The sequence below is a fragment of the Platalea leucorodia genome (genome assembly GCF_965183815.1).
Source record: "Platalea leucorodia genome assembly, chromosome: 5".
In the NCBI taxonomy this organism is placed as follows: domain Eukaryota; kingdom Metazoa; phylum Chordata; class Aves; order Pelecaniformes; family Threskiornithidae; genus Platalea; species Platalea leucorodia.
The window spans coordinates 13,379,704-13,405,076 of record NC_138827.1 but is presented as its reverse complement, the minus strand read 5'-3'; the positions used below and the strand labels follow the sequence as shown (position 1 = coordinate 13,405,076).

At 42.2% G+C, this 25,373-nt stretch overlaps 1 protein-coding gene across 1 annotated transcript in view; it reads left to right on the top strand.

Annotated features, from left to right (window-relative positions):
* The window catches only part of MAD1L1 (mitotic arrest deficient 1 like 1), a 380,415-nt gene that overhangs the window by 186,655 nt on the left and 168,387 nt on the right, over positions 1 to 25,373 (top strand). Inside the window, exons 13-14 of the mRNA XM_082311897.1 lie at positions 2,502 to 2,558; positions 21,442 to 21,530. Coding sequence (XP_082168023.1) covers positions 2,502 to 2,558; positions 21,442 to 21,530 — 146 coding nt within the window. The remainder of the gene's footprint in view (positions 1 to 2,501; positions 2,559 to 21,441; positions 21,531 to 25,373) is intronic.

The window sequence follows — 25,373 nt, the reverse complement described above, 5'->3', positions numbered from 1 at the left end:
TGCTATTCTCTGAATTCCCACTAGTTAGCTACTCTTTCCCTTTGAGATGAGCTGCCTAGAAATAAATGCAATGAAGAAAACCTACTTTGTGATTTAATTCTTATCTGATTGCTTCTCCAAATCATATTGATCTGCCGTTATCGTGCTGCTGTTTTGGACTTGCTGTCCAGGTTTGCCTCTAGGTCTCTGCTGGCATAGCGGCTTGAGAGGTTTGTATTTGGTTATTTTCCTCAAGCCATATTATATATAAGATAAATTATGGAATATTTCCTGCTTGTATTTCTGATTTCTCCCATCCCTTTGTATTATTTCTCTCCTGTCTAACAGCCTCTTCCTGAAGTAAAATGTGCCAGGGTCTTTTCTGTCCATTTTTTCTGACTTTTATCAAGGTCTTGTACTTTAAAATGCTCTTATACCCATCTAGTTAAACAGGATGCTGTTGTCTTGATATTATAAAGAAAAATATTTCCACTGTGAAGGTGACCAAAGCTTGGCACAGGTTGCTTGGAGAGGTTTTGGAGTTCGCCTCCTTGGAGATTCTCAGAACCCAGCTGACCAAGAGCCCTGGGCATCCTGATGTAGCTGACCCTGCTCTGAGCAGGGGACTGAACTGGCGTCTTCTATTCTGAATTATTCCATGAGTCTATAGAGGTCTGTACTAACAGGAGGTTGAACAGGGAAATGACCCTCAAATTCAGGAGTGGTAGCTACTATAAGCAAATATGTACTTCTTAATGGCTATTTACATCTAGTTTAGAGTAGGCCAGTAGTTCCCATCTAAAGGTCATCTTTATATAGATAAGGCTAATAAATATTCAGAAAAGTTGGGGGGTGATAAAAAAATATTCAGTGAGTCTTGGGGTGTTTTACAAAGACTATACTAGCATCTCTCATGAATAACATCTCTGAGGGGATGTCTTCTAATTCTTCTCCATGTGACTCTTTTCTGGCTCCAGCCTGCTGGTGTAATTCTACCTGGTTCAGTAGTAGTGGGGAAAAAAGTCTTTCCCAGATGTCTGCAAATTTATAGTTTCCTGATGTTTCAGCATCAAACTTGGTGGTAATTTCATTTTTTCTTCTCACTTGCTTGTACATGCACTCCACGTTTGGTTGGGACTGGCATCTCCTGCGGTGTTTAATGAACGTGTTTCATTTCCCTGTGCCAGGTCCCAGGCTTGTATTGAAACCCCTTTCATCTTATTTGAGTGTCTGTTCCTTAAATAATGTCACATCATCCCAGGCCCTGCACAGCAAGAATCTGTAACTTTTTCCGTTTCTGCTGAGCTCTGGGGCCAGGGAAGTCTTGAACTGTTTTGTTGTTTGTTTGCAAAATTGAACTTCTGCTGTGCTGAACCCTAAGACTGTAATTTTTTTGTTTGCTTGTGTTTCAGTGCAGTTAGCCTTCAAAGCTTAATGTTTTCCTTTTCATTGTAATAAACTGCTTGCTATTTGTCTCTGGTTTGGAGGTAGTACTCAAAAGACCCATTTCATTTGTGGCGAGAGATTGTTAGAGGGACTCTGGAGGGTTTTAATGAATATCTGCTTGAAATTCTGTGAATTGGTTTGTAGGAAAATTTTTTTTAGTTCTTGTCTTGTTTGTTTACATTGTTTACATTATCTTCTCTGTCATCAGTTGTGACTATTTTTTGGGCTTTCTGCTAACCAGAGAAAAGCTGATTGCAAGCTAGCAAAGTGTTGTGAAATAAAAGATGTGGGAAGTAATAGCACTCAAGTAGTGTATGTGGCTTCTCTTATCTCCTAAATACGCATTTCAGTTAAAATCCTTTTTCATAAACAAAACTCTGTGAAAGCTCCTCCTCTGAGTCAGGTTCCCATTTCTCCCCAAATTATACACGGATAACAAGATATTTCCACTCTGGTTTGAGAATCTTTAAATTTCAAATTTCTTCTTAAAAAAGAAAAAAAAAATCTTACCTTGGAACCTTTTCTCACAGAAATTCTGTAGGGTTATGTTCCAGAGAGATTTGCTCTGTATTCTACAACAACAATTTTGAAGGCTTCCAAAACCAACCCTATACCCCAGAACTTCAACAGAACATTTTCCATGAAGTTTTTGCACACAAACACACCTTTCAGGAGCTGTGGAGCAAGCCTCTTCTTTCTCTACAGTTAAGCTTGGCAGAATTTGGTGGGTTTTAGACCACTCTTTATGCAACTTCCAAGGAAATGGAGAGGAGGCACAGTTCTCTGACTGGACCATGGGATTAAAATTTGGGATAGCTAATACAGTGGTTTTCTTCTCTGCAAGACACCTCTTCTTTCTTGTGTATGTAGGCTGCAGGCTCTCTGGGACAGGCATGTCTCATGGGATGGGATGCTCGTAGTACCTAACACTTATAATTTCTTTTCAATGCTGTGAAAATCATGTTGACCTTGGTGGCTTTTTTAGTTGTGGGGGAGGAGTGCAGTCTTATTAAACTTTCAAAAATATGTCCTAGACTTAATTTTTTTTCTTTTTTTTTTTTCTTTTTTTCTTGAAGGCTCAGCTGTCTCAAGTTACGGAAGAAGTGGGAAATCATAAGCAAAGAGCAGAGATGGTAAGTGTTCATCTTTTCGGGTTTTGTTTGTTTGGTTGGTTGGTTTTTTTTGTTTTACAGAGCAGTAACATATGCGAAGTTCAGTTCATTTAAACAGTGGATCAGTTCTGAATATTCAGAAATGAATAGCAAATAAACATTGTAAAAGTTTGTATCACTATTTCTAGTCTTGGCACTCTCTGTCTCCGTACTCACCTGGAACAAGCATTGGATGAGATCTAGTGGTCTGTCCTCCTTTTTTTTGGCAATTTGCTTTCTCTTTGTTAGCAGTTCTAGATCAGAAGCAAACATTTAATTTCATACTGAATTAACTCCTTTCTTTGGGGGCCTTTGATTCAGTCTCAAGTGTGCAAGGGACAAGCAGATGAGATGCGACAGAATTAACCACAAAGTAGTTTTATATAATATCTGTTAATTTTCTGCTGGGTTTGTCTATTTTATTGGCAGTTCCCTCAAGGACCAAAAATAATAGAGACCACAAAACCAGGCAGTAGGGAGGTTTATGTGCAGTTTCATGACTGTTGTATATGATTCTTCATACTCGGGAATAAATGAGGTGTCAGCATTAAGCTGTTTCGTAAACCAATGTTTTTGCTAATGGGTGAGTTGTGGGATTCCTGCAACTTTTTCTAGTCACAAGAAAAACCTGAGCAGTATCCAAGATGTAGACACTCATTCTGTAGATGTGTTTTACACTGGATCAATTTTATTACTAATGAAAACATGGGCATGCATCATTGGCTAGTAAGTAGGTGCTAAACAGACCGCTGCTCTAAAACCCAAGTCATAAACCACAGTGCTAACACTAGGCTTTTTAGACTTCTGCTTAACTCTACTAGGGCACTGAAGGGCAGAACTGCCCCTGCTGTACTATTAATATGTTGCCATACATCTGCTGCTTTCTTTTTTTTAAATTTGTTCTCCTTGCTGTTTTCAACATCAGATTTTCTATGAGAGTGTTAATTGATTCTGATTCTGGGGTGGTCTTACATTGTGGGCAAACATTTTTGTATGCTCAGCCACTTTCTGTGGTGATGCAGGTCAGAATTGATATTTCCAAAGAAAACTGAATTAATCCTATTTACCATCTGATCTCATTACATGCTGCCTTGTTATAGTTTTAAATTCTATACAATCAATTTTGCCTTGTGCTCACTGGATGTATCAGAGGATAAATTTGCTGTTATGTTTTAATATTTTAATGTGTGGGTTTTTTTTCTTTTAAACATTTCAAAGTTTTCTTTTTTGGCTCCATTAAGCCTGGGTTTTGAGTTATTTTTTTGCCTTCAAAAGTTTATCTTATTAAACAGGCTAGCAGAGAGCTGGAGAAACTGGAACTTCCAGCGTTAAAGCATTAATTGGTGTTGTGCATCATCCATCAGCAGAGGATAAAGCAGCAGTCAGTGTTCAGTGCCTATTCCCAAGGGTTATGCAGTGGAAAACTGCAGGTCTTGTGATCTTCCAGTACACCTTACATCAATCTCACATGAACAGGCTGTATTCTGTAGTGCCTTAGACGATGGATTGCAGGTTGTGAGGTGTGGGCTTTATTCAGCATTTTGAATTTTGTTCAGTAAATATAAGAAAATTGCTTCAAACAGAGGAAGAGACTATTTTTCCTCTTTTCCCTTTTGAGGAGAAACATGACAGTATAGTTCTGTCTTTTCACTGGTGGTAGATGGTTCTCCTCTATCCCCAGGTGAAACCTCCCTGGTAGTGAAAGATGTGTCACTTGTCTTCTGCAATGTTAGAGGTGGCAGAGGTCTGTCCCCTTTTGGATGGGGCTCTTCCATTAGCTGCCTGCCCAAGGTCTCCAGCACTTGTACCATCAGCCCCACTCTCTGCCATCCAACAAAATCTTCTTTAAATGGGTTTTGTCCCCCCTCTCCAGATCAGTGTCTCATCTGGATGGCCTTATTTTCAGACTCCTTTAAAGCTGACACTTCAGCAATTGTTTGCTGATTTGGATTCCTGGCATCTCACTTTCCTTTTCATCCCTCTCCCCCTTTTTGACCCATGATCCACTGCTTGTTAGTTTGATGTTAAGCCTCCGTGGCTGGGGGGATGCAGAAGGGCTTGTCCTGCTCTGGGTGCTGACAGATGTGGATATTGCTTTTCATCAGCCATTCTGCAAACAGGCCTATGGCCCTAAGTGAGATGGAATAAACACCTGTCAGGTGCTATCATACAGTCTGCTGGGTCTTTGGGCTGCTTCTGGGATATACCTCTGCGGAGGTGACATCTCTGCTGCCACCCTGAAGAGCGCTAATGGCTTTGCCACCCTTCCCAGAGCACTGGAAATGAAGCGATGTGCTCTGGGGCTAGTGAACTCGCTGACTGGATCTCACTGACTTTGATGGGGTTTCTTGTATGTGATGGGGAGCATCTTAGATGCCCTGGTAAATAAATCATTCTTCACATAGCAATATTTAAAAGTAAAATACTTGTGGGATAAATCTGAAAGGATTGTGGCCTCAATAAGACAGTATCTGTGTGCTTGGGAGGAGAGGGCCCTAGTTCGGGGAGCTGTGTCTATGGGGACAATAGGAGGTGTGTGCTATAGGGGACTCTGTGCTGAGCCAGGGCACGAGGTCTTGCTAGAGGAAAGTGGGATGGACTTGCTGCACTAACTGCCATTGAGTACTCCAGTGCATGATTTCATTGCTTGTCAGCTAAAAGTGAGTTTACTACTGGAAGAACAAAACAAAACAAAACAAACAAAAAAAAAAAGAAATTTAAACATCTTCAGCTAATTGCAGTTGACAAGACAAAGGCAGTTTGACTTTCCAGTATTAATTAGCAAACCCATACTAATTAGCTTGTATAAGCACAATTCATGCTTCTTTCCCTAAATGCAATTAATATTGCAACTGAAGACGTCTCTGGGCTGTGCTGCTGTATCATTAACATACTTTGCCCTAATTAGACACGGCCAGTAGTGGCTGGAGAAATGAGTTTGTGATTACAACCATAAAAAATCCTCTAATATTTTATATCCTTCAGGGAACTTGAACCTAGAATTTATTTTCTGATTTAAGAAAAATTACCCTTATCATTGTGCTGTGTAATTATAACAATGAAATTTTGATTTTTCTCTCCGTCTAGCCCTTCAGTTATTTATTTTTCTTTATTCGCAGTTTAAGTGTGTTCCTGTTGCAAGGGAACAGGGACTGCCCAGTCTTCTGAGAAGTGGTACATAACAGAGTCACCAGTCTGATAGGGCTCAGATGACTTCGTTGTCCCACAGATCTGTGGGTTTTGTGTTTCTTTTATTTGCTGAAACAATGTTTTTTGTTGTGAATTTTTTTTGGTGCCTAAGCACACTTCTTTACTGCAACTTTTGTGTATATATGTGTGCTTTTCTGACAATTTTATCATCACTGGAAGTTGTCTTTATCAAGGCTAGTGCTCCAATGTCTTTATCTCCAGAATGTGCCAGGAGATTGCTTGTAGAGTTCACATATATGTCTCGCTGTTTTGTGGTCCCAGGATCTTACTTCTTATGGTACATTAGTTTAATGCTCTACTAGCATAGAGCTGAGAGCTAGCTTCACTCATACCAAAATACTATTTGTGGAAAATGCTTTCTTGTTTGTTATATTATTTTTCTTTCTCTCCCTGAGGGAGGGAAGCAGAAGATGTGTTAGTTTTTCTAATTTTCATTTGCCTTTTTCATGTCCCTTTATAGATAGGAGGAAATTGTTTGGCTCAAGCTTGCCATCCAGGCAACGACTGTGATCCCTGATCTTACACTTTCTTTCAGTCTGGTTCTGTAGCAGGGGGCATTCACGTCAAGATTCTTTTTCTCCATCATTAATCCCTGAGGGAAGTCGGCTTGGTATTAAAAAAGTATCACCTGTATTTTCATTGCCCTGAGGTGCTCTGGGCATCTTTTGGCTTTCATCTTCAAAAGACAGCTTGGCCCACGTGGGCTCTGAAATCTATAGACTGCTCATTGGAACAAATTATATTTCACCCTCCAGCAGATTAAAAAGGATGGACATAAGAATCAGAAGAATTGCTTAGCAGGGTTGGAGGTAAAGAAGATTTGAAGTCCAAGAATGTAGCTGTCCCAAAATGAATGGCATAAATAGAGTGTCCTTACAGAAGAAATAAAGACACCTTAACATGAAAATAATGAATACCCCTTGCCTTGAGTAAAAGTATTTGTTAACCCTCTGCAAAGAACAGGAGACATTTATTTAAGGGCAGCAGGTCAGGAATAGTTAAGGAGCCAAATCATGTGTTCAGTCTGATGAAACCATAATGTTTAGGATTAACTTAAATGTCAGTGGCTAGCTGCACTGATGGTTATCAGGAGAAGTAATAAAGACAGGAGGATACATGAAAGAAATCAACTCAGAGAACGCTGTGCGTGATGTAGTTGGGAACTAGCTGTTAACTGGAAGGCAACATGGAGAAATCACAGAGAGTCTGGGAAAATCACAATAGGCATCAATACATAAACAACAAGAGACCCACACAGTTCACAAAGCATTTGCATTATTACTGGAAGACTTTACTTTCTAGTGGTTACATCAGACCTCCAGACTTTTAAGAACTGTAACTTTTGATACTTAAGAGAAATACCTGGCAAGGATAAAAATTCTGTTACATTTTACTTTACGGGTGATAACAATGATAATCTGAAAGAAGTGAACTTTAGTATAGATCCTGCCCTGGATAATTTGCCAATATAGCTAATTTAATTCTCGTTTAAGAGTTATTAAACATAAAGCAAGAAATACAAGGGACAAGGCACAGGAAGAAAAGTGGTGCTCATTAACAGAAATGTAAATTCTCTGTATTATCTACAGTGGGATGGCAATTAAACGTGGGATTAGAGTACTGAACCATGGTAGTTATAAACAAAAGTGAAGCTTTGCCAGAGCATATATAGAACCAACAGGTTGGGAGAGGAAAGGAGATGACTGACCGGTGCAGGAAGTCTCCATCTATCAAAAGTGTATTTCATCATTTCTGAATTGATTTAGCAGGACGACAGCAAATCTCCTTACCATTTGACAGATTTTAGCCTAACACCTTATGTGAGACTAGCAAACCCAAGACAGATGAGTAGCGTAGCACTCAGCTGCGCAGCAGCATGAACACGGCAATAGTTTTAGTAAGGCAATTTTAGGGAAATATCCAGTTCTCAAATCAGATTGAAAAACATGAATCTGGTTATAAAGAGACAGCAGAAGAAGCTGATCCAGGATGAAATTATATAGTAACAGAAGACTGGAAGAGGACTCTTAGATCATAAAGTCCAGTCCTTTGGTAACTAAGGCAATTGCAGCATATACCTTAGTTCATAAATTTATCAGGCTTGTCTTGAAACTGCTTAGGTTGTTTGTCCCATTACTGTCATTGAAAGACTGCTCTGATAGCTGAAATCTTCCCAATTCCAACTGAAAATATATGTGCAGTTAATATCCATTTTTTCTTGTGCTAATGTTCTCCTTAAACTACAGTGACTGTTCTTCCTCCCTCATATTTATGCTGTGACATATTTATAGAGAACAATTGTTCTCTTCCAGCATTTCATTTGTCTAGGTTAAACAAATCAAGCTCTTGCAGTCTTCTCTTAAAACAGGCTCTTCAGTCTCCTCATGAATTCTGCAGCTTTCTGTAAATCTCTTCCCATTTTTCTGTGTCTCCATTAAAGGTGAGTAACCAGAGTGGTCACATCCTTCCAGGTGATGTTCCAGCAGTAGCTTGTACAGAAGTATCTCCTACAGGAGCATCTAGTACAGGCAGGTACCTCTCTGTCCTGGATATAGCTCAACTCTTCCATTTCAGAATCACATTACCCACTGCCACATGGCACTGATGTTCATCCTGTGATTGATTAATCCACCCAGCTCTTTGTCCTCTTCTCTAGTTTCTGACTGTTGAGGACTCAGTTTGTAGGAGAGGTTCTAGCTGTTGCGGGACTTGCACTGTTATATTTCAATTCTGCTGCTGTTCCTTCAGTTTTCAGCTAGCTGCTTCTGTCTGATCTATTTATGCTCCTCTATGATAAAGCCTCCCTGCTTTGTGCTATCAGTAATTGTGTTTGTGCGTTTATATTTTTTGACCCAAGATCTTCAGTGAATTTTGTTTGTTTTAAATATGTTTTCATGATCAATGTCTGAGGCATCTTTTTCTCTATCAGGTAGTTTTATTTCAGCAGAGCCTTTTGTTGCTTGTTTGTTCTGTATGTACTTCACAGTGCTTGTATTATTCGCTTTATTGTGTGGTCTTGTTAATTTAGAAATGTGATTTGTTGGAACGAGGGGAGGTGAGTGTGCAGGAGTCATTGATGCCCTGTTTCAACTTTTCTCCCTGTGTTCTTATTGTAGAGCTTTGATTCTCCAGATAGAGTAAACCCTGGAACAGAGGGATGGGAGTACTCAGAGTTACTTTTCTCTTCTCCTTTCCCTAGCTGAGAGCTCTCTCTCTCAGTGCTTGTTGTAAACAAGTATATTAAAATTAGTCCTTGCTGTTCCCCACAGTGTAGGAATAGAGTGAGCTCTGAGGAACAGAGACAGGATTTTCTTTTTTTTTCCTCTTTTCTCCCTTAGGATAGGGAACAATGAACAGCCTCAGTTGGCTGTGCTGCATCTGCTGCACATTCCCTCTTGGAAAATTCATGTTCAACACACAAAACTGTGGCAACATCAGGAGCATCTATGCATGTGACTGGGCAAAGCAGAGAGTGTGATGGAAGCTTTGGGATCTTGGTAGATGAGTGCTGACAAACTGCCTGTAGACTGGAGAGGTGATCAGTATGTTACACTTCTGCATGTTAATATCTCAATGCTATTTTAATTAGGCCAGAAGAAGAGACTTAGTGAGTAAATTCTTGTGGTTTATCTCTGTTTTAAAAATCTAGCCAGGCACATGGGATCAAATAGTACATTCCCTTCAAATTAAAAAGAAATAAACGGTCTGTTTGAAAGTCCCATTACACAAATGAACCTGCTGTTGGATCCATTAACGTGAAAGTTTTATGGAACTCTGCAGCACCGTTTGATTTCAACAGGACTGTTTTCATTTTCTCGTTGAAGGCAATAACAGCTGACATGGGGTTAGGACTTTCACAAGGAAGAAATGTAGCTGCTGAAAGTGGAGAGCTGCCTTACTGCTGCTCCTCCCTTTGGGCTCCCCGGGGGACCGGCACTGCTGGATTGCGGGGAAAATAGTCTGACCCAAAACTGAGCAGCAGTTCCAGCTCAGATGGGATGCATGGACGATGATCTAATTCTCAGCCCATCATATGGAGAGGCCTTCATGCTACAGGTATAAAAACTGAGCAGTACTGACAAATGCTATGGGTTGCTTTCTGGTAAAAAGGATGATAGCGAGCGCTCCACTTTTCAACTTGGAAATAGGCTGAGAGTTGATAATGTGCTCTCACCTTTGCATTGCAGGATTATAACCAGGGGAAAAGAACCGGGGGAAAGAAAGAGGTGATGCTTTTTTCCCTTCAGTTATTGAGCAGAGGAGAAAGGTGTATCATTTTCCTGTGCAGAGGAAACTGCGGTGCTGTGATTAGAGAGGTCCTGTTATCAGTGTTGCTGTTGTGACTGTAAAATCTGAGTTATACTGAGTTACTCAGTAAAATAAAATGAGTTGGACAGGGATATTATCAGAGGCCTTATTATAGTAGCCATAGCCTTGAGGTACAAAAGGCATAATTAATATGCATGCAAGTATTGTGCTTTTCCAGGCTGCATCCACCCTCACAGAGTCTGTAAGAAGTTTATGGGCTACCGCAGACTCCCGTGGTTTGATGAAGTTGAACTAAAATTTCCTGGAGGGTGCAGGGGCTCTCTGCTATGTTCAGCACTTTGAGAGGTAGGGGAAAGTTGGATGAGAGGTCCTGGATACCTCTAGGGTTCAGTAATTTCTGTTCTTTTTTTCTGCCTTGCCTAAAAGGCAGCTTGGAGAAGCTGTGGAAGGAACATGTGCTTCCAGTACATGTCCAGAGAGGGAAAGGAAGACTTGGTCTGTTGAACAGTCATGTTAGGATGGGACAAAGTAATCATTAATCTCCAGCTTGCTTGTGACAAGGATGGAGATCAGTTTCCTCCTGCTTTCACAGTCTTCGGAAGTTGTGCCTGTGTCAGGAGAGGACCATCCTGAGAGATCCGATCTGAGAAATGCAATTCTGTAGGCACAGTTTATCCTGAGCATGAGGGAGGATGAGAAGATCTCTAGCTATGGGATCTAGGGGAGCATTGAGAGCATGTTCAGTGGACGTGCCTGCAGATCAAAGGTTGCTGGATACTTTTCTTCTTGCCCAGGGCTGGCTTTGTGTGTACGAAAAGGGAGGTGAAGATTTAAAAAACGTGAAGGTTCAAGACTGCCTTAATTCTTGCACTGACAGCCTAATCAGCTTTCTATGTTATTTGTTTTGCTTTCGATCTTTTTGTGTCTCAGTGCCCTTAGAAGAGCTTGATCCCAGTGTTTTTTGCCTTTGGCTGTTAGATGCTGAGGGTAGGTGGTAGTGGTGGCAGGCTGGGGTCTCTCTGAGCCGCTCTGTCAGGGCAGCAGAGTCCTCCAGCAGGAGCTGTAAATTTATCCACAGAGACAAGAAGATCATAGACTGAATTTTTCCTATGACCTCTTGGTAAATAATGAATGGCAGTGCCCTGCCTAGTTGGAATCACTTAATTGAGGCTGACAACTCTTTGTTGTATTACAGGATCTATCTTGTCAGGAGAATTTTAACTTATTTATGAATATTTCATTAACCTCTAAAGACTGGCTGTATAAAATCGAGCTCCTGCCAGGCCCCGTCCTGTTGATGCTGTATTCAGTGCTAATGTCATCCACCGCGCACCTATTACACCTTCCCTCCTGTCCGAGCTGAACCTCGGAGTTTATTGTTGGTGGCAGCAGGAACATGTTCATCAAAGGTTAAAATGCCAGGTTTCTGCTTTGGCACCAGAACTGAACATATGGTATTTGAGAGGGAATTGCTTTTTGCTTTTCATTCTGAGATTGCTTGCTGGCAGCTGAAGGGGACCACAGGCATAATCCCGATAGGCTAAATTGGGCAGAGCAGTCTTGGCAGAGCCCTGTAACCTTTGCTTTTTGGCGCAAGGAGAGAGACTTCCCACTTCTTATGCATTAAAAGCCCACTGCTTGTTGTCGCAGGAGGGCCTCAGGATGGGTCATTTAGCTAGAAAACCTTAAATCTGCTCTTCTTAGCCTGTTCTTTGGGGAACAAGACTCTGTCAAACGTCTGCCACTTCCTTGAAGGCAGCTGGGAGGCTCTGTTGAGAGAGGTGCTGCTTTCCCATAGCTGGATCCCTTGCCCCATTCTTATGTTTCCCATCTCTGGGAGTTCAGAAAGCACCTTGAGCATGAAGCTCTGCTGGCCCCTGCTCACCCTCCCTCTCTCTGCCACGATGTGCCAGAAAACAGTGCTCCCAGCTGTAGTGAGCTGCAAAATTGGGCTGGAGATGCAGTGGGAGCGGGAGAGCTGTTCTTAAAAGCATGTTGAAGTACAGGCTGTGGGTTGTTCCATGTGAGTCGGAGCAAGAGGATTAAGTTCAATTTTCAAGTCTAGCACTCAGTGAAGGCTCCTTTGCTCTCTTACAGTATTAAGCAGAGATTGATTCCACTGTATTTGTGTTAGGAGACAAAGGCACAAAAATGGATGTTAGATTCCTCTTGCCTTTCCCCTTTGATCTTCCTAGGTGGTCAGTAAAATGCACAGATTCTTCTCTGACTGTTTATTATGTGATGATTTTTCAACAAGAAAACTGATGGGGGGGGGGGGGGGGCGAGAGGTGGGATTACAAGCTATCATTTAATGAGAATTTGTTGACTGAATGCTCCAGAAACTCCTCAAGGGTATATTTTCAGGAAACAAAATGTATTCAGACTTTGTACGGAGGAGGTATGACATCTTTGCAGATTTATTTGTTGCTCTGCCTGTGAATTACAGCTGCTAGAAGACTTGCTTCTAGCAAAAGTACCTACTCCTGCATGAAAGAAGTGACCTGTGTGATGCTCTTCTTGAGAGCAGACAACTTCATTGCGCCAGTGCCGTGACCGCACTGGACAGGCTTGCGGCAGATTCAGTCCAACACCTTGACAGGTTCCCTAAAGAGTCTGTTATTCTGTGTTTTGCTGTTCTAACCAGGACTAATGGGTAGGAGGTGTCAGCCATTTAAGGCTAATTACTCCGGAGTTTCCTTCTCTCGGTGGACACCAGCTGTTTTGCTCTCCCTGGTGGGAGGAGCTTTCGGTAGTAATTAAAGGGAACAGTCATCTACATGCTGGTGAAAGTAGTGGAGCGAGGCTGATAACAGCAGAGAGGCTCTGAGCTGAATGAACATGGAAATTAGGTGATCCTTCTTCAGAATGAGCTGTTAGAGCAAAGAGGGGGTTTTTGGATGTGGAGCTGTCAGGGATTTTTGCTGTTGTGCGGTGGTGGTGATGTCTCATAGCGGCACCTGGGAGCGTGGACTGGACCGGGTTGCAGCAAGATGGAGAGGAAGAGATTCCGCGTCTGCTCCCTCCTCTGGAAGTGAGAGTTGAAATATGTAATTATACTTGAATAAACTCGTGGGTTTAAATTAACATCTCCAGTTCCCTTGCTCGGTGGGTCTCTTGCACAGGATATTTGCTCCTCTTCCCCTCAAACTTTCCAGTTTTGTTCATCTTGAGCTCTGAGCCAGCTTCCATCCTGCTGAAATGTCCAGTAGTGCTTATTTCCAGACTGTCACATCTTGTATCCATCCCAGAGTACTGGAAAGAAATAAATACAGTGTAAAGTGGGGAACAAAGCTCGAGAAGACAAAACTGTCAAAACCATCCTAAGTTGATAGCCACGTGATGATGGTGTAGCACATTACTTGCTCTTGACGTGGAGTCTGTGCTGGTGACCAGGGCAGCTGCCTTCAGATGTGCTGTAGCATCAGCAGAGCATCTGTCCTTCAAACAGGACAGGCTCCTTCCAGAACCAGTGTATGGTTCTGTATATACCACTTGTGGGTAAAAAGGGCCCCAGATGTTACACCGAATGGGTCTGCTGGAGCATTTAGGCTCTTCAAAGCTGCTTCTGCACCCCCAACTGAGATACCAAGTCATGGTCCTTAGTGTGTTGCTGCAGGGTAGCAGTATCCATACTGTCACCTTGTCCCCTGTTCAAGTGGCAGCCCTATTTTCTGTAGATTAAAAAGCAAAAGAGAAAATAAATATTTTCCTGATTTTTTTTTTTTTTCTTAACTATTCCAGACAGGAGTATTTGAAATGGATCCTCTGAATACAGGTTAAGCACTTCCAATTAGACATTATTGCTCATCAACAGTAATGTGCTGTTGTGTGGAGCACCTGCGGGTGCGGGGCTCTGCGGTTCTGCTCGGGCAGGATGTGGAGATGAGCAAAGGGAGGTGGGTGAGTGGGGAGGGTCTGGCAGCATTGGGGTGTGAGAAGAGACTTAAGCAGGGGCAGGAGCCCAAGTCCTGGGGCAAAGGTGTGTTGTAGGTGTTTGGGGAAGAGCTTGTTGGACGGGCTGTGCAGGAGGAGGCTGGGGGTTTGGAGGGTGTGATGTGGCGATGCTTCCTTCTTCACATGTTTGCAACTGGGCGCTCAGCTAAGGCTTGTTGTTGATGCTGCTCATAAGGGAGCATGGTAATTTCGGGACCCTTGTGGCACTGGCCTTATTTTGCAGAACAGAAACTGTAATACCCTATACCAGTGTGATTACATACGGAAACCTTAGGATAGCTAGTTTAAACAGGGTGTCTGTGCATTCGTCCTCTTCAGCTGCTGGCAGCAAAGCTGTGTTCCTTTGCAGCAGGGCTGAGTTTGGCTCACTGAGCTTGCCTGGAGTTTCACCAAGTTGCGCTTGTGCAGCACAATGTAGAGGGGAGGTGTTTGAAGAAAAGCTGTGGGCTGCCTGCAGACTGGGAATCAGAGGGGAGAGAGGTGAAAGCTCGTTAGGGCTCCCTTGGGGTAGATGAATTTGTTAATGACTATGCTGTGCTTTGAAAATGCAAATGCTGTGTCACAGCTAAGTCTGATTATAATAATCAATCTTCCTTTTGAGAGGGTGCTGGAGATGGGGAGCGGGGAGAGGGATGAGACTGGGGTTGAATTTCTAGGTAGCAGATCTGAGTTTCTCCGCTGTCATTAAGGAAACCTGACATCGCCCGAGAGGTCAGCAGAACTGGGCAGAGGCAAAAGGTGAATTTGGGAGGAATGGTCCTTGCAAGCACTGGTGGCTCCTTGACAGACTGAAGTTAATTTTATTCCTTATGATTGTCCTGCCTGGAAAGGGAGGGATTGGCGTCTGCTCCTCTGTGTGAGCTACCCCTGCTAATACGAAAGATAGAAACTGCCTCATAAGCAGGATCCTCCAGGGATGGGGAGAGAGGAGGGTGGCTGCTGCAGACGTCCAGCAGTGACAGCTCCTTCTCCCTTGGCACTTTATTCGTTTGTAGCAAGCGTTCCTAGTAATTACGCCTCTTAATTTAGGAGAGCGAGTGGGAGAAAGGAATATAAATTTGTGTATTAACTTTAGAGATTGGAAATAGGGCAAGCGAACCTTCTCTCTGGGAGATTATATTTGGAAATGAAATAGAATGACATTCGGTATAAACTTGAAAAATTGCTCCCTTTTTATTGCAACAGGAGGAGAAAAGCCACAATCCAGACTGTATTGGAGAGAAGCAGAAGTCAGCACATGTCCATTTCCTAGTTTGTGTGTATCTATAATAATATATACTCATGAGTATGTTTTTAGGAAACTGTTTGCTGGAAGGTTGCTTCTGGCCTTGTCTTCTCAGTGATAAAAGCACACCAAGTTTGTTACAGATTGGGTAGCCCATAGAGACTGGTAACTCTGATCCAGCTAGCCTTTGTCTTTAAAGAGAAAAAAAAACTATTTTTTTTGCTTCAACTAAGTGGGAAATAGGTAATTCTAAACCACTTTTTATTCAATATCTGATTTTCTTCGGCTTTATTGCTTTTGTTTCACAATAGCATCAAGGATTAATTTTCCCAAGAAAATGTACCAACTAATCCTGGGCTGCTTAGCCTGTTTCTAAGTGGCAAGTAATATTTTGTTTTTGCAAGTATTGTCCTATTTCTTTGAAGAAGAGTGAAGTTCACTAAGAAATCTGGTGAGGCTTAGTTCTCCCCATGTGTGCTTCTCTGCAGATGTTTTAGGAGAACCCTTCAGAATGTCAGTGAGCTGGCTGGGCGTATGGAAGAGCTGATACTGCTTTTGCTGAGCAGAATGATCTATGGAAGTGCTCAGCATGGTGTCTTACTACCTTGTAGTATTGCTGGACACCCAAATTAAACTCACTGGTGTTCATGTATGTTTGATTTCTGTCTGGGCGCCAGATTTATAAGCTTGTAGACATCAGGAGATCACCAAGCTTGCCATGCTGCTCTGTGGGAAGAGAGGAAAATAAGATCCTTAGTCACTGCTACTCTACTTTGGAGAGAAGCACAAACAGCATCGCTAGAATAACTGGCGTATCAAGCTCCTGGGGAACAGTAGTTTGCCTGTTTTCAAACCTCAGCGTACAGGTCATACTCAGGGTCCCATTTCTCTGTTCTTGTCTATTTTTGTGTACACTCTTCCTTTCCAAGTCCGCTTGGTTTTCATACATTTAAATATTTATGTATTTAAATAGCTTCTTGAATTGTGTTGAGACTTGTAGTCAAACACAACCTCTCAATTCACCTTTCCATGCTGGCTCCATGCAATTCAGTTCCTATTTATCTCTGCCTTTTAAAATCAGCTCTTTTGCTGAGGAAGGCCTTTCAAAGGATGTTGCATCAGCCCATTGTTAAATAAACCTTTAGACATTTATAATGGATTCAGCATTTCCTGCTTTTTACAGTTCCAAGAATGCTGAATGACGTGCAGACACACTTCATCAGGATAAGATTGCTGTATCAGCCCCTCACTAAAATGCACTCATTATTCAAATAATAACTGTATGTCTCCAGCATGTGTTCTGTGAAGTACGTGTACATGATGTGGGCGAATAAACCGGCCCCTTTTTTTCAACATGCAAATCCTAACTTTAGCAGTGAGTTGAAATACTTTAGATTGAGTCCTTTACTACCCAAAATGAGGCACCTGAACAGAGATTTGGTCATTATTTTGGGCAGTGTGCTAAAATTTTCAGAAGTTTGTAAATGTGGTTTTCAAGGGGGACTGCTTTGATTTAGAAGTTTAAGTCCCATGATAAGTCTCATTCTTAAGACAGGGTGTGGCCAGTAGGTCAGTAGGATGCTTTGGAAAGGCTTGTTTTCACAAACACTGAAGCCTGCTGGATTCAAGTGGGAGGAACAACAGGTCTGTGGCATTGTGGAGACTTGGAGTACTTGTTTTGGAGGAGACAAATATGGGTCAGAAATGACAAATGCCAGAAATACATGACAAAAATCAGTTCTCTAAAGTTTTGTTTCTTCTAGCTGTCAGGAGATGAATTTATAATTTTATGTTTCTCCTGTCATCTCATATATCTTTAAATAATTTCTACAGAAGAGAGAACCAGCAAGGAACATATTTCTTACACTGCTGTGGGTGTTTGCTATGTCATTAACACTTGAAGGAGAACCACCATCTTGAAATCCTGTCCAGGCAGGTTTAAAAGTAAGGCTGAAAGAAGAATGATATTTCATTTAATTAAACACTAGATGAAAATCCATCCATGTTCTTCCTTCCTCTCTTTCTCGGTTTTGACTATTTATTTTGGAAAAAGTATCTGCATTTCATCTTTTGGGGTATTTGTGTATTTGTGGAAGTGGACATTCTATATACTGGATGTGTCCTGATCACTTTCTATTGAGAGCAATAAAGCTGGACTGAAAATCATGCTTATGAAGTGAAAGAGAGTAGAAAAGGTTTGGGATGAACAGGATCATGTTAGTTTGAGAGCAAGAGGCTCCAGTGTATTCTGAGAAGAGAACATCACATAGTCAAAATGTTAAGTACCTGTTTATGCGTTTTATTCACAAGTCGTGGGCTCTGACATTGCTCATTATTCTGCCTTTTCTAGTGTCATAAAAACCTTGGATAACTTTAAAAAAAAATTAAAAATAATAGCTTGGTTTCTTTTCAAGTTGCTAATGTGTTCTTTATAGTGGGGGTCTGATCCTGGGCAATATTAACCCTGACGCTCCTGCAGGAGTCGTAGGTACTTAGGCCCCTCTTGTGCAATTTTCAGGATAAGAGATGCAATGCTGTTTTTTGGGACAATGTTTCTCTCTCTGCTCTCCATGCTAGTTAAAAGAGCCAGATCAACATAAAAGAGAGCTAAAGGATCCATGCCTGACCTAGCTCATTTGGTCCTGAATTGGGGGAATACAGCAATGAGCTGTAATTTGAGCAGCCCTTTTCTCCTCTCTTCTGGGTAATGGCTTCTACTAGTTCAAAGTAATTGTATTCAAAGTAATAAAAGTTTAACTCAGCCAGTTATATAAAATTATTGATAAAAATTGGAAGAGTTTGGACAGGAATATTGAGTTAGTCCAAAAAGCAGAAAACGCCTGCTGAAAGTGGCATCTGGTGAACAGGAGAGACAAGGACTGGAAATTAATTGAGGAAAAGGGATGTGATGAGCATTAGGCAGAGCAAACAGCAAGAGGAGATAGGCTTTTCCTCTCCTTATCCCTTCTTGAGGCCATTCTTTGCCTCTGGTACCGAGAGGACAAGTGGACAGGAAGGGACAAACTCTGCCACCATGGTGAGTCATCTCATGTTTATCGCCTGGTCCCTGGAGCTATCCTGAGGGGCTGTGTCAGAGGGTATGATCTCAGTAACCTCCCCACCTCTTCGGCTTGCACAAAGTGCTGAAAATTATGTAGAATATGGGTTTGTATTTCTCCTATTACTGCCTTCCTGTTGCTTATTTTCCTCATTCAGTTCTGCTGCTGTTCTTTCTCTTTTTCTCTGCTTTCTGTCTTGACTGCATCATGCGCAGAACTGCAGCGAAGGTCCAGCTGGAGGAGTGGGTGGTGGCAGTGTCTAACACAGTGTTATGCTGGCATGAGTGTGCCAGGTCTGACCGGAGGCTGGTGAGATCATGTTCTGCTTGGGTTGTGCAGCAGGCAAAACTGCAAGTAAGAGGAAGCTTTTATCAATGCATTCCTTATTTTTTGCTCTTTTTTGCTGTGCTCTTCATCTTTCATGAGGACCTCTTTGCCTGCACTATGCTGTCTTTGGAAAAGCAGAATTGGATCCCAACAATAATCCACTCAATCATATCTCAACTAACTTTCTTTTTGCCCTGGAAAAGACATAAATAACGTTTTTAGTATTTTCTGTGAGATTGGCAGGCAGGGATGTTTTCCTCACTGAAACCCAAACAATTAAAGGAAACAAGCTGCATATTTTGAATGAAATACTTAATACCTTAACTGGCTTTTTCGGGGTTTTGTTTGTTCGTTTTAATAAATTATTAATGAGGTTTTAATGACTATAATTTGCTGTGGCACAAAGTTGTGCCTTGGCCTGAACTTGAAACTCTCCAGTTTTAATCCTGGTTGAAGGAAGCAGGTCTGTGTCGACATTTAACCACTCGAGCCAGTTTCATCTCTAAAGACATTACCATGCCCTCCTCTCTCTTCTTACCTCAGGCTCATCAAATTTTCAGTCCAGGCAGTTTTGGTGCTTGAAAATTGGGAGAACACAGAAATGACATAAAATGCCCTTACAATCCCTGTGCCCTTCCCTCCTCATTCTCCTTCAATGACTTATTCTTAGAAACCCAGCAGAGTCTCATCACACCACTACTGAGCGTACCTGGCACTAATTTGTCACCGCTATATATCAGGCAAGACCTGAACGGATGCTTTCCATGGCAGCATTTGCTTGAGCGTGTGTGCATTCACTCTTCCGTCTCCTTATCCCGTTACACACTCCATTTTTTTTTCCTCTCTATGCAGCCAACGCAAGAGACCCCAGATCACAACAACAGATTACTCGCCCACCCCTTCCGTCCTCCCGTCTCCCCGGAGAAGGCAGCCGTGATTTATCTGCTCATGTCGGTGAGCAGGTGGCAGTTGGACTCAAGGCTGAGCCCGCTTAGCCTATGATAAATAACATATTTACCAGCCCTTCCATCTTCAAATGCTGTCCACGTGCAGTCCAGAAAGCAGCACAAAACTCTTAAATAGCAAACACATCCAGGCTTCAGAAGACACGGGAAATGGGAGATATAACGAGTGTTTTCCTGCTAGAAGTAGGTTGGAATTGAAGCCTGCTCCTCGTCCCGGTACCTTTTATTCACATTCCTGGAATTATCTGGCACGCTTGCTTTATCCCCAGCCATCTGTGATGGGCTGAGCTGGGAGAGATAAGCTCAGTAATCAGAAAATTGAGGGAAGCATTTCTGGCTGTGATAATCTTATCAGGCAGCTAATATACATTAACATTTGTACAGCCTGATGATGCAGGTGGGCCTTGGCTTATTTCTTCTTTCTGGATGCCTTTTGACAGGCAGGGGGCGAATTGCAGGGCCTCGGGGTGCCGGGGGAAATTTGGCTAAAACCCCTTTTCTACCCTCTCTCTTTCACTCCATCCCTGTGGTATCAGAAAGGGGAGGGAAAATAACCCAACCATCCTTTTTCTGCCCTTTCCTGCTAACAGTGCTGCCATGCTCTATCTGTCTTTTCTGATAAGCCTGGAAGGACAAAGAGGCAATATGTCAAAATTTCAGTTCTGGCTGAACAATATGACTGCACATGTCAATATGCTCCTCTTCCTTGTAAAATTGGCGAGTTTCTGCCAGCTTGCTGTCTTTGCAGGAAGTTTGCTGTTGCAATGGGATTTTGCTCTAAAAGTCTAATCAGTGCTGTTGAAGGGAATGGGGTATTAATGGATTGTTTCCCTGATGCTGAGCACTGAGCTCTCTGTGGTCATAAGTTTTGCATCTATAATTAAGGCTGGATTGCTTATTGTTTTCCTCCTGAGTGAAACATATAGATTCTGTCAATAGATCTGTTAGGGGAATTAGTTGCCAGGTGCTAAAAGACAGATGACAAAAGGAAATCCAAAATCTGAAGGATGAGTGTGAAGAAGGTCTAAGCAGGGAGATGGTGCTGGAACAGAAGTTTGAATATCCTCTAGGTAGTTTGTTTCTGCTTACACTTCATAATAAATCATTTTCTGAGGGGTTTAGAAACAAGTAACATATGTCGTTTGTCAACCTGTGCATTGTCTTGATAGCTGAATTAGGGATACAGATTCCCATAAGTCAGGGAGCCTGGGAATGGTAGAGTCTGGGTAAGGAATTTTCATGTCTATAGAGTTTCGAGGTACTTTCTTGTGAGTTGCTTCCCAAGCAAGGCCAGAGGCAGAAAGTATTCGTAATTGTTCGTTCCACCAGACCTACCTGAGCAGCTTGAGCTAGAAGTGTATATTGGAAAGTGCTGGAAATACTCCCCAGTCTTTTGGATTCAATGTATGTGTCTCAGAGTTGTCCTGGAAAAGACAGAATAATCCTGTGGTTCATTTCTTCTGGGGAGGAATTGAAGCTAAATGAGGTTGAACTGTCAATACTGAATCTTGGGTACCAGTGAGCTCCTAATACCGCACAGATAATCCTCTGCATCCATCCATGGGGGACAGGTTGGGGACGTGTCTGGAAGAGAAGCAGAAGCTTTGCTTAGAAACAATCAACTTTCTCTGCCTCATCTACCTCAGAGCAAATAGTGGGGAAGGCAAAAGGGATTGCAAAGGGAAGCAGGGTTAACTGAGGTTTTGAAATTGAGCACATGAAGAGCTGTGCTTCCTGTCCGTATCCTGAGTAAGGTCTGAACTGTGCAGAACATCATGGGTTTCTCCTTCTCCCTTTGCTGTTCATGTGTCCCCCTTATTACTACTGGAGGAACTAACGCCTTTTCTCTTCTGCAGCTGGAGGTGGAGATGAAGGTCCTGAAGTCTCAAGAGTGCACAGCTGAGCAAAGTACCGTCATCACCAAGGAGGAGGTTGACACACTCAGGTAGGCAAAGCAAGGGGAAGGCTGAGAAGATTCTGTTACGTTCAGTGGAAGTCATGAGAAGGGAAATGCCCAGCGTAGTTTCACTACCTGCTCTGGTTATTGCCATCTCATTGTAGAGCACCAGGTAGAGAACCTCACCATGCTGCAATGCATGAAAAAGTGTATGTGGATAGACTGCCTATGTACATAGGCTGCCTGCTATTCAGCAAACAGTGTGGTAGCATCGATCAGAACATGTTTTCTTTGTATTTCTGAAGTAGGATGTTCTTTTCCCGAGCACACTTTTTACTTTCCTACCAGCTTTTATGGACATGAGAAATCCATGAAACATTAACAGAAAGCCTCAGCCTCTGATCTTTCCTGCATTTAGATACTTTATAAGCTTTTCTATCTTTTGGGAGGCTACAGGCTCTTTTCTTTTAATGTTTGGGGTCTCTTGCACTCAGTTAATTTATATGACTGGCTCCTGCGTCACTATTCCCCCTGTTGACTTTCTTTCCTGTGGAAACAGCATTGTGGTTTGTTTCTTATTTTGACCAAATATTGACTGTAAATACAGGATCTGTTGGCATGTGTGTAAAGAGGTTTAGAATCCAGCTTTTGTGAATCCAGCTTTTGTAATACTGGTGTGCATGTAGCACTGGAGATAAAAGAGGGATGTTTCCCCTCGTGCATTGCTGCAGATGGCAGAGGGGTACCTGTTTTGATTCAGTGAAAGAGAAGTTACAAAACAGCATTTCAGCATTTCAGCAGAGGATACATGAGCATTTACAAAAGGTACAGTGAAGCTAGACAACCTTTCCATGTATTTATTAAAGCATTTACAGGTTCCATTCCAAAGCAGGTGACACAATAAATACTGAGCATAGGAAAGTTCATATGTTTCTGAATGTTTAATAAAGTTCCTTTTATTTAAGTTGAGCAAATCAGATCTTGACAGGCTGAGTTTTTTCTATTCGCAGCTGATGTAAGACTTTGGCTGGAGTTTCATTTCTTAATTCTTTTATATTTTCAGCTCCATCACTATAAAGCGTTACTGCCTCTTAGGACTGAAAGCAAGATTTTGCAGCAAGCAGAATCTTGCAGAAAGCAGAAATTACTGGCCTGTACGTTATGACTTTGCTCTTGTGCTTTGCCTCTGGAGCTTGTTTTATGGCTTTGAAAGCCCAGCTCCATAGCAGAGGGGAGGTGTTTGAAAGTAACACACGTTCAGCTAAGCTATTCCAAGACGTTTTCGGGCTGTACACCTAATCTTAGGGACTCACTCCTGGAGTATAGTTCCCTCAAAGTGGTGTAATAGTTCTGAAGACCCAAGACATACATCTCCCTTTTTTATTCTATCATATATTTTGAGTTCTGGTAGAGGATAGTATGCTATGGCTTCCCTTTTTGCAGGGGGATAAACCTGTCTCCATCTGCTTGTGCGTATTGTGGATGTTTGTTTGACTCATTAAGGTTTTCCCTTTGCTAAGGCACACTAGACCCTCTGAAACCTGATGTTTATACTGCTGCAGACGTATTTAGCACCTCCTTAGCAACATTAAACCCGTCACTCCTGATTAATATTATGCCTCTCTATCAGTAAAGCCAGCATCCTGTTTGCTGTCTTCTGGGAGCTGAAGGTTTTCAGAGTATTTCTACAGTCCCTCCTCGGTCTCTGCCTCCATGGGTTAGCATGGGCTGCAGCACCCTTTCATGTAGGAGACGTTCAGTCTCTTTATTTTCACCTCCAAGACTCATTATTCGGTGTTTATCTTCACTGAGCAGCATTTGCCATCTGTTAACTGAGCAGCTTCAGGAGCAGCATGTGTGTGGGGAAACAGCTGGATTGCCACATAGCCCAGGACCACTTCATACTGCGAAAGGCTCTTGGCATTGGGGATAGAGCTGTCTGGCTTTGCCCTGAATTCAAACCTATTTCCTGGGCAGGGACAAGTGGAGTTTGCAAGTACCTGCTTGTTACGGGACTGTGGTGTTAGGTTCTGCTCAAAAGTAGCCCTGAAACCCACTAGATAATGGGTTTTTTCCTCTCTCTTTTTTGTTTTTAAAGAATTTCTTTGATTACTAATCTCATCCCTTTCCTCCTTTCATGAAATTGTGTTAAAGCCTCCACACAAAGTCTGACAGAAACACAGGCCCGTTCCCAGTAAAGCCGTTGATGGTGCAGAGCTGTTCTCCAGTGATGAGCCGTACACTGAAAGCTGTTTGAGCAAAGAGGCTAAGCTTCTGCAGTTGTTTCATGGTGATATTTTTGTCTTTTCTTCTCTTTCCCGTTTCAGTACTGCATGCTCCTGAGGCTATGGATGCACAGAGGCCACAGTCCCAGGATCTAAGTCCAGGCTGTTTTTTCTGTTGCTTTTTACTGAACCACTTTTTGTTGTTACGGCTGATTTAAATACTTGTCCCAGGCCCTGATGGTAGTCATTTAGCTACAAAGCTGTTCCAAAAAGCATGGATTTGTTTGGTTTTAATCACCCTTTTCACTGCTCAGCTCTAACAGTAAATGACTCTGTGCAAAGTTGTTCTCTTTCTGCTGGAGCTCTCTTTGCTGGAGACCTCATAAGCCAGTCCCTCTTCCTTTTTCCTTACTGTTGACTGTTATTGCTGCTTCAGATGTCTTCTCAGACTCTCAAGCACTGCATTCAGCATTGCAGAATCGACTCCATAAAGATTTTTGTCTTATGCTTCTAGACTTAATCAGTAAAAGGATATGTTTGGGCCTTATTTTGTGTTTTCTGGCATTTTGTGTGCATTGGACAAGAAACCAGGCCAAGTTCTTTCTTCATAGAAGAGGCTCCGTCTCAAAGGAGTGCAAGATAAATCACTATCTTCCCCCAGGCTTTTGGGGTTCAGGAATAATGTGCTGTGGTCCACACCAGAACACTCCTCGTGGCTTGGCTGGATGTGTCCTCTCTGTACAGCAGAGGCAAATTGGGTAGTTGTGATTAAAGAACAGAAGGGAGGAGAACAGAAATTAGTATGGGAAGGGATTAGGTCTGCTGTGCTCATCCTCCTCCTGTGTCCTTGTGGGCCTCATGAGGACTGGTTTACTCAATTTTACGTAGCTGCTAAGGAGGAGCAAGCAACACGAGCTCCACTGTTAATCCTTCCTTCTACAGACCACTGCCAGAAATGAATTCTGGCAGAAAACAGGGGGAAGAATGCAAACTTTCAAATTGGAAAGTGGGGAAAGAAATGCCACAGCTTATGAGGGAGTTATTTCCATTTCTGTGGTTTATTGTGGTCTTTGAAATCCCATTAACCTACAGTACGATGCGTCTGCTCTTCTGGAATGAGCCCAACCTCTCCAGTTAGCTGCTGTTGTGAAGGAATGTGAAAAATAGAGGAAAACCAGCAGAAGCCAGCGAGGGGAGTCTGCAGAGCAGGAATGGGCTGTGAGCCTCCAGGCATTTCCATATACACCCCGTGGTTAGAAGCTAACTTCTGAAAACAAAAGCAGGAGAGATATAAAGGAGGAAAAAAATCCATATTAATCCTTTGAATCTCTATTCACCTCCTGTGAGTGAATGAGAGCTTTTAAAAATATATCTTTTGTCTCATTTTTCTTTAGTATGGAAAGTAAATTTTCAGCGAGAAACTTGAAAGACTTTATCAGTTTTTCCTCCTTGTCTTGAGAACAAAGTGCTCTTTCGTCAGGCCTTTTATAACTTTAAATGTGAAACTCTCTCCCAGCATCATCATTTCTGAAGAGACAATAAAAGCCAGTGCTAATGCTGTCATTTCTCACACTTGCTGCTCCCTCTGAAATTATATTTGTTTATATTCTGAAGACCTTATGAAAAGAAAAAGTGGTCAAACTGTTGAGTTCATGCTCTGTGGGGT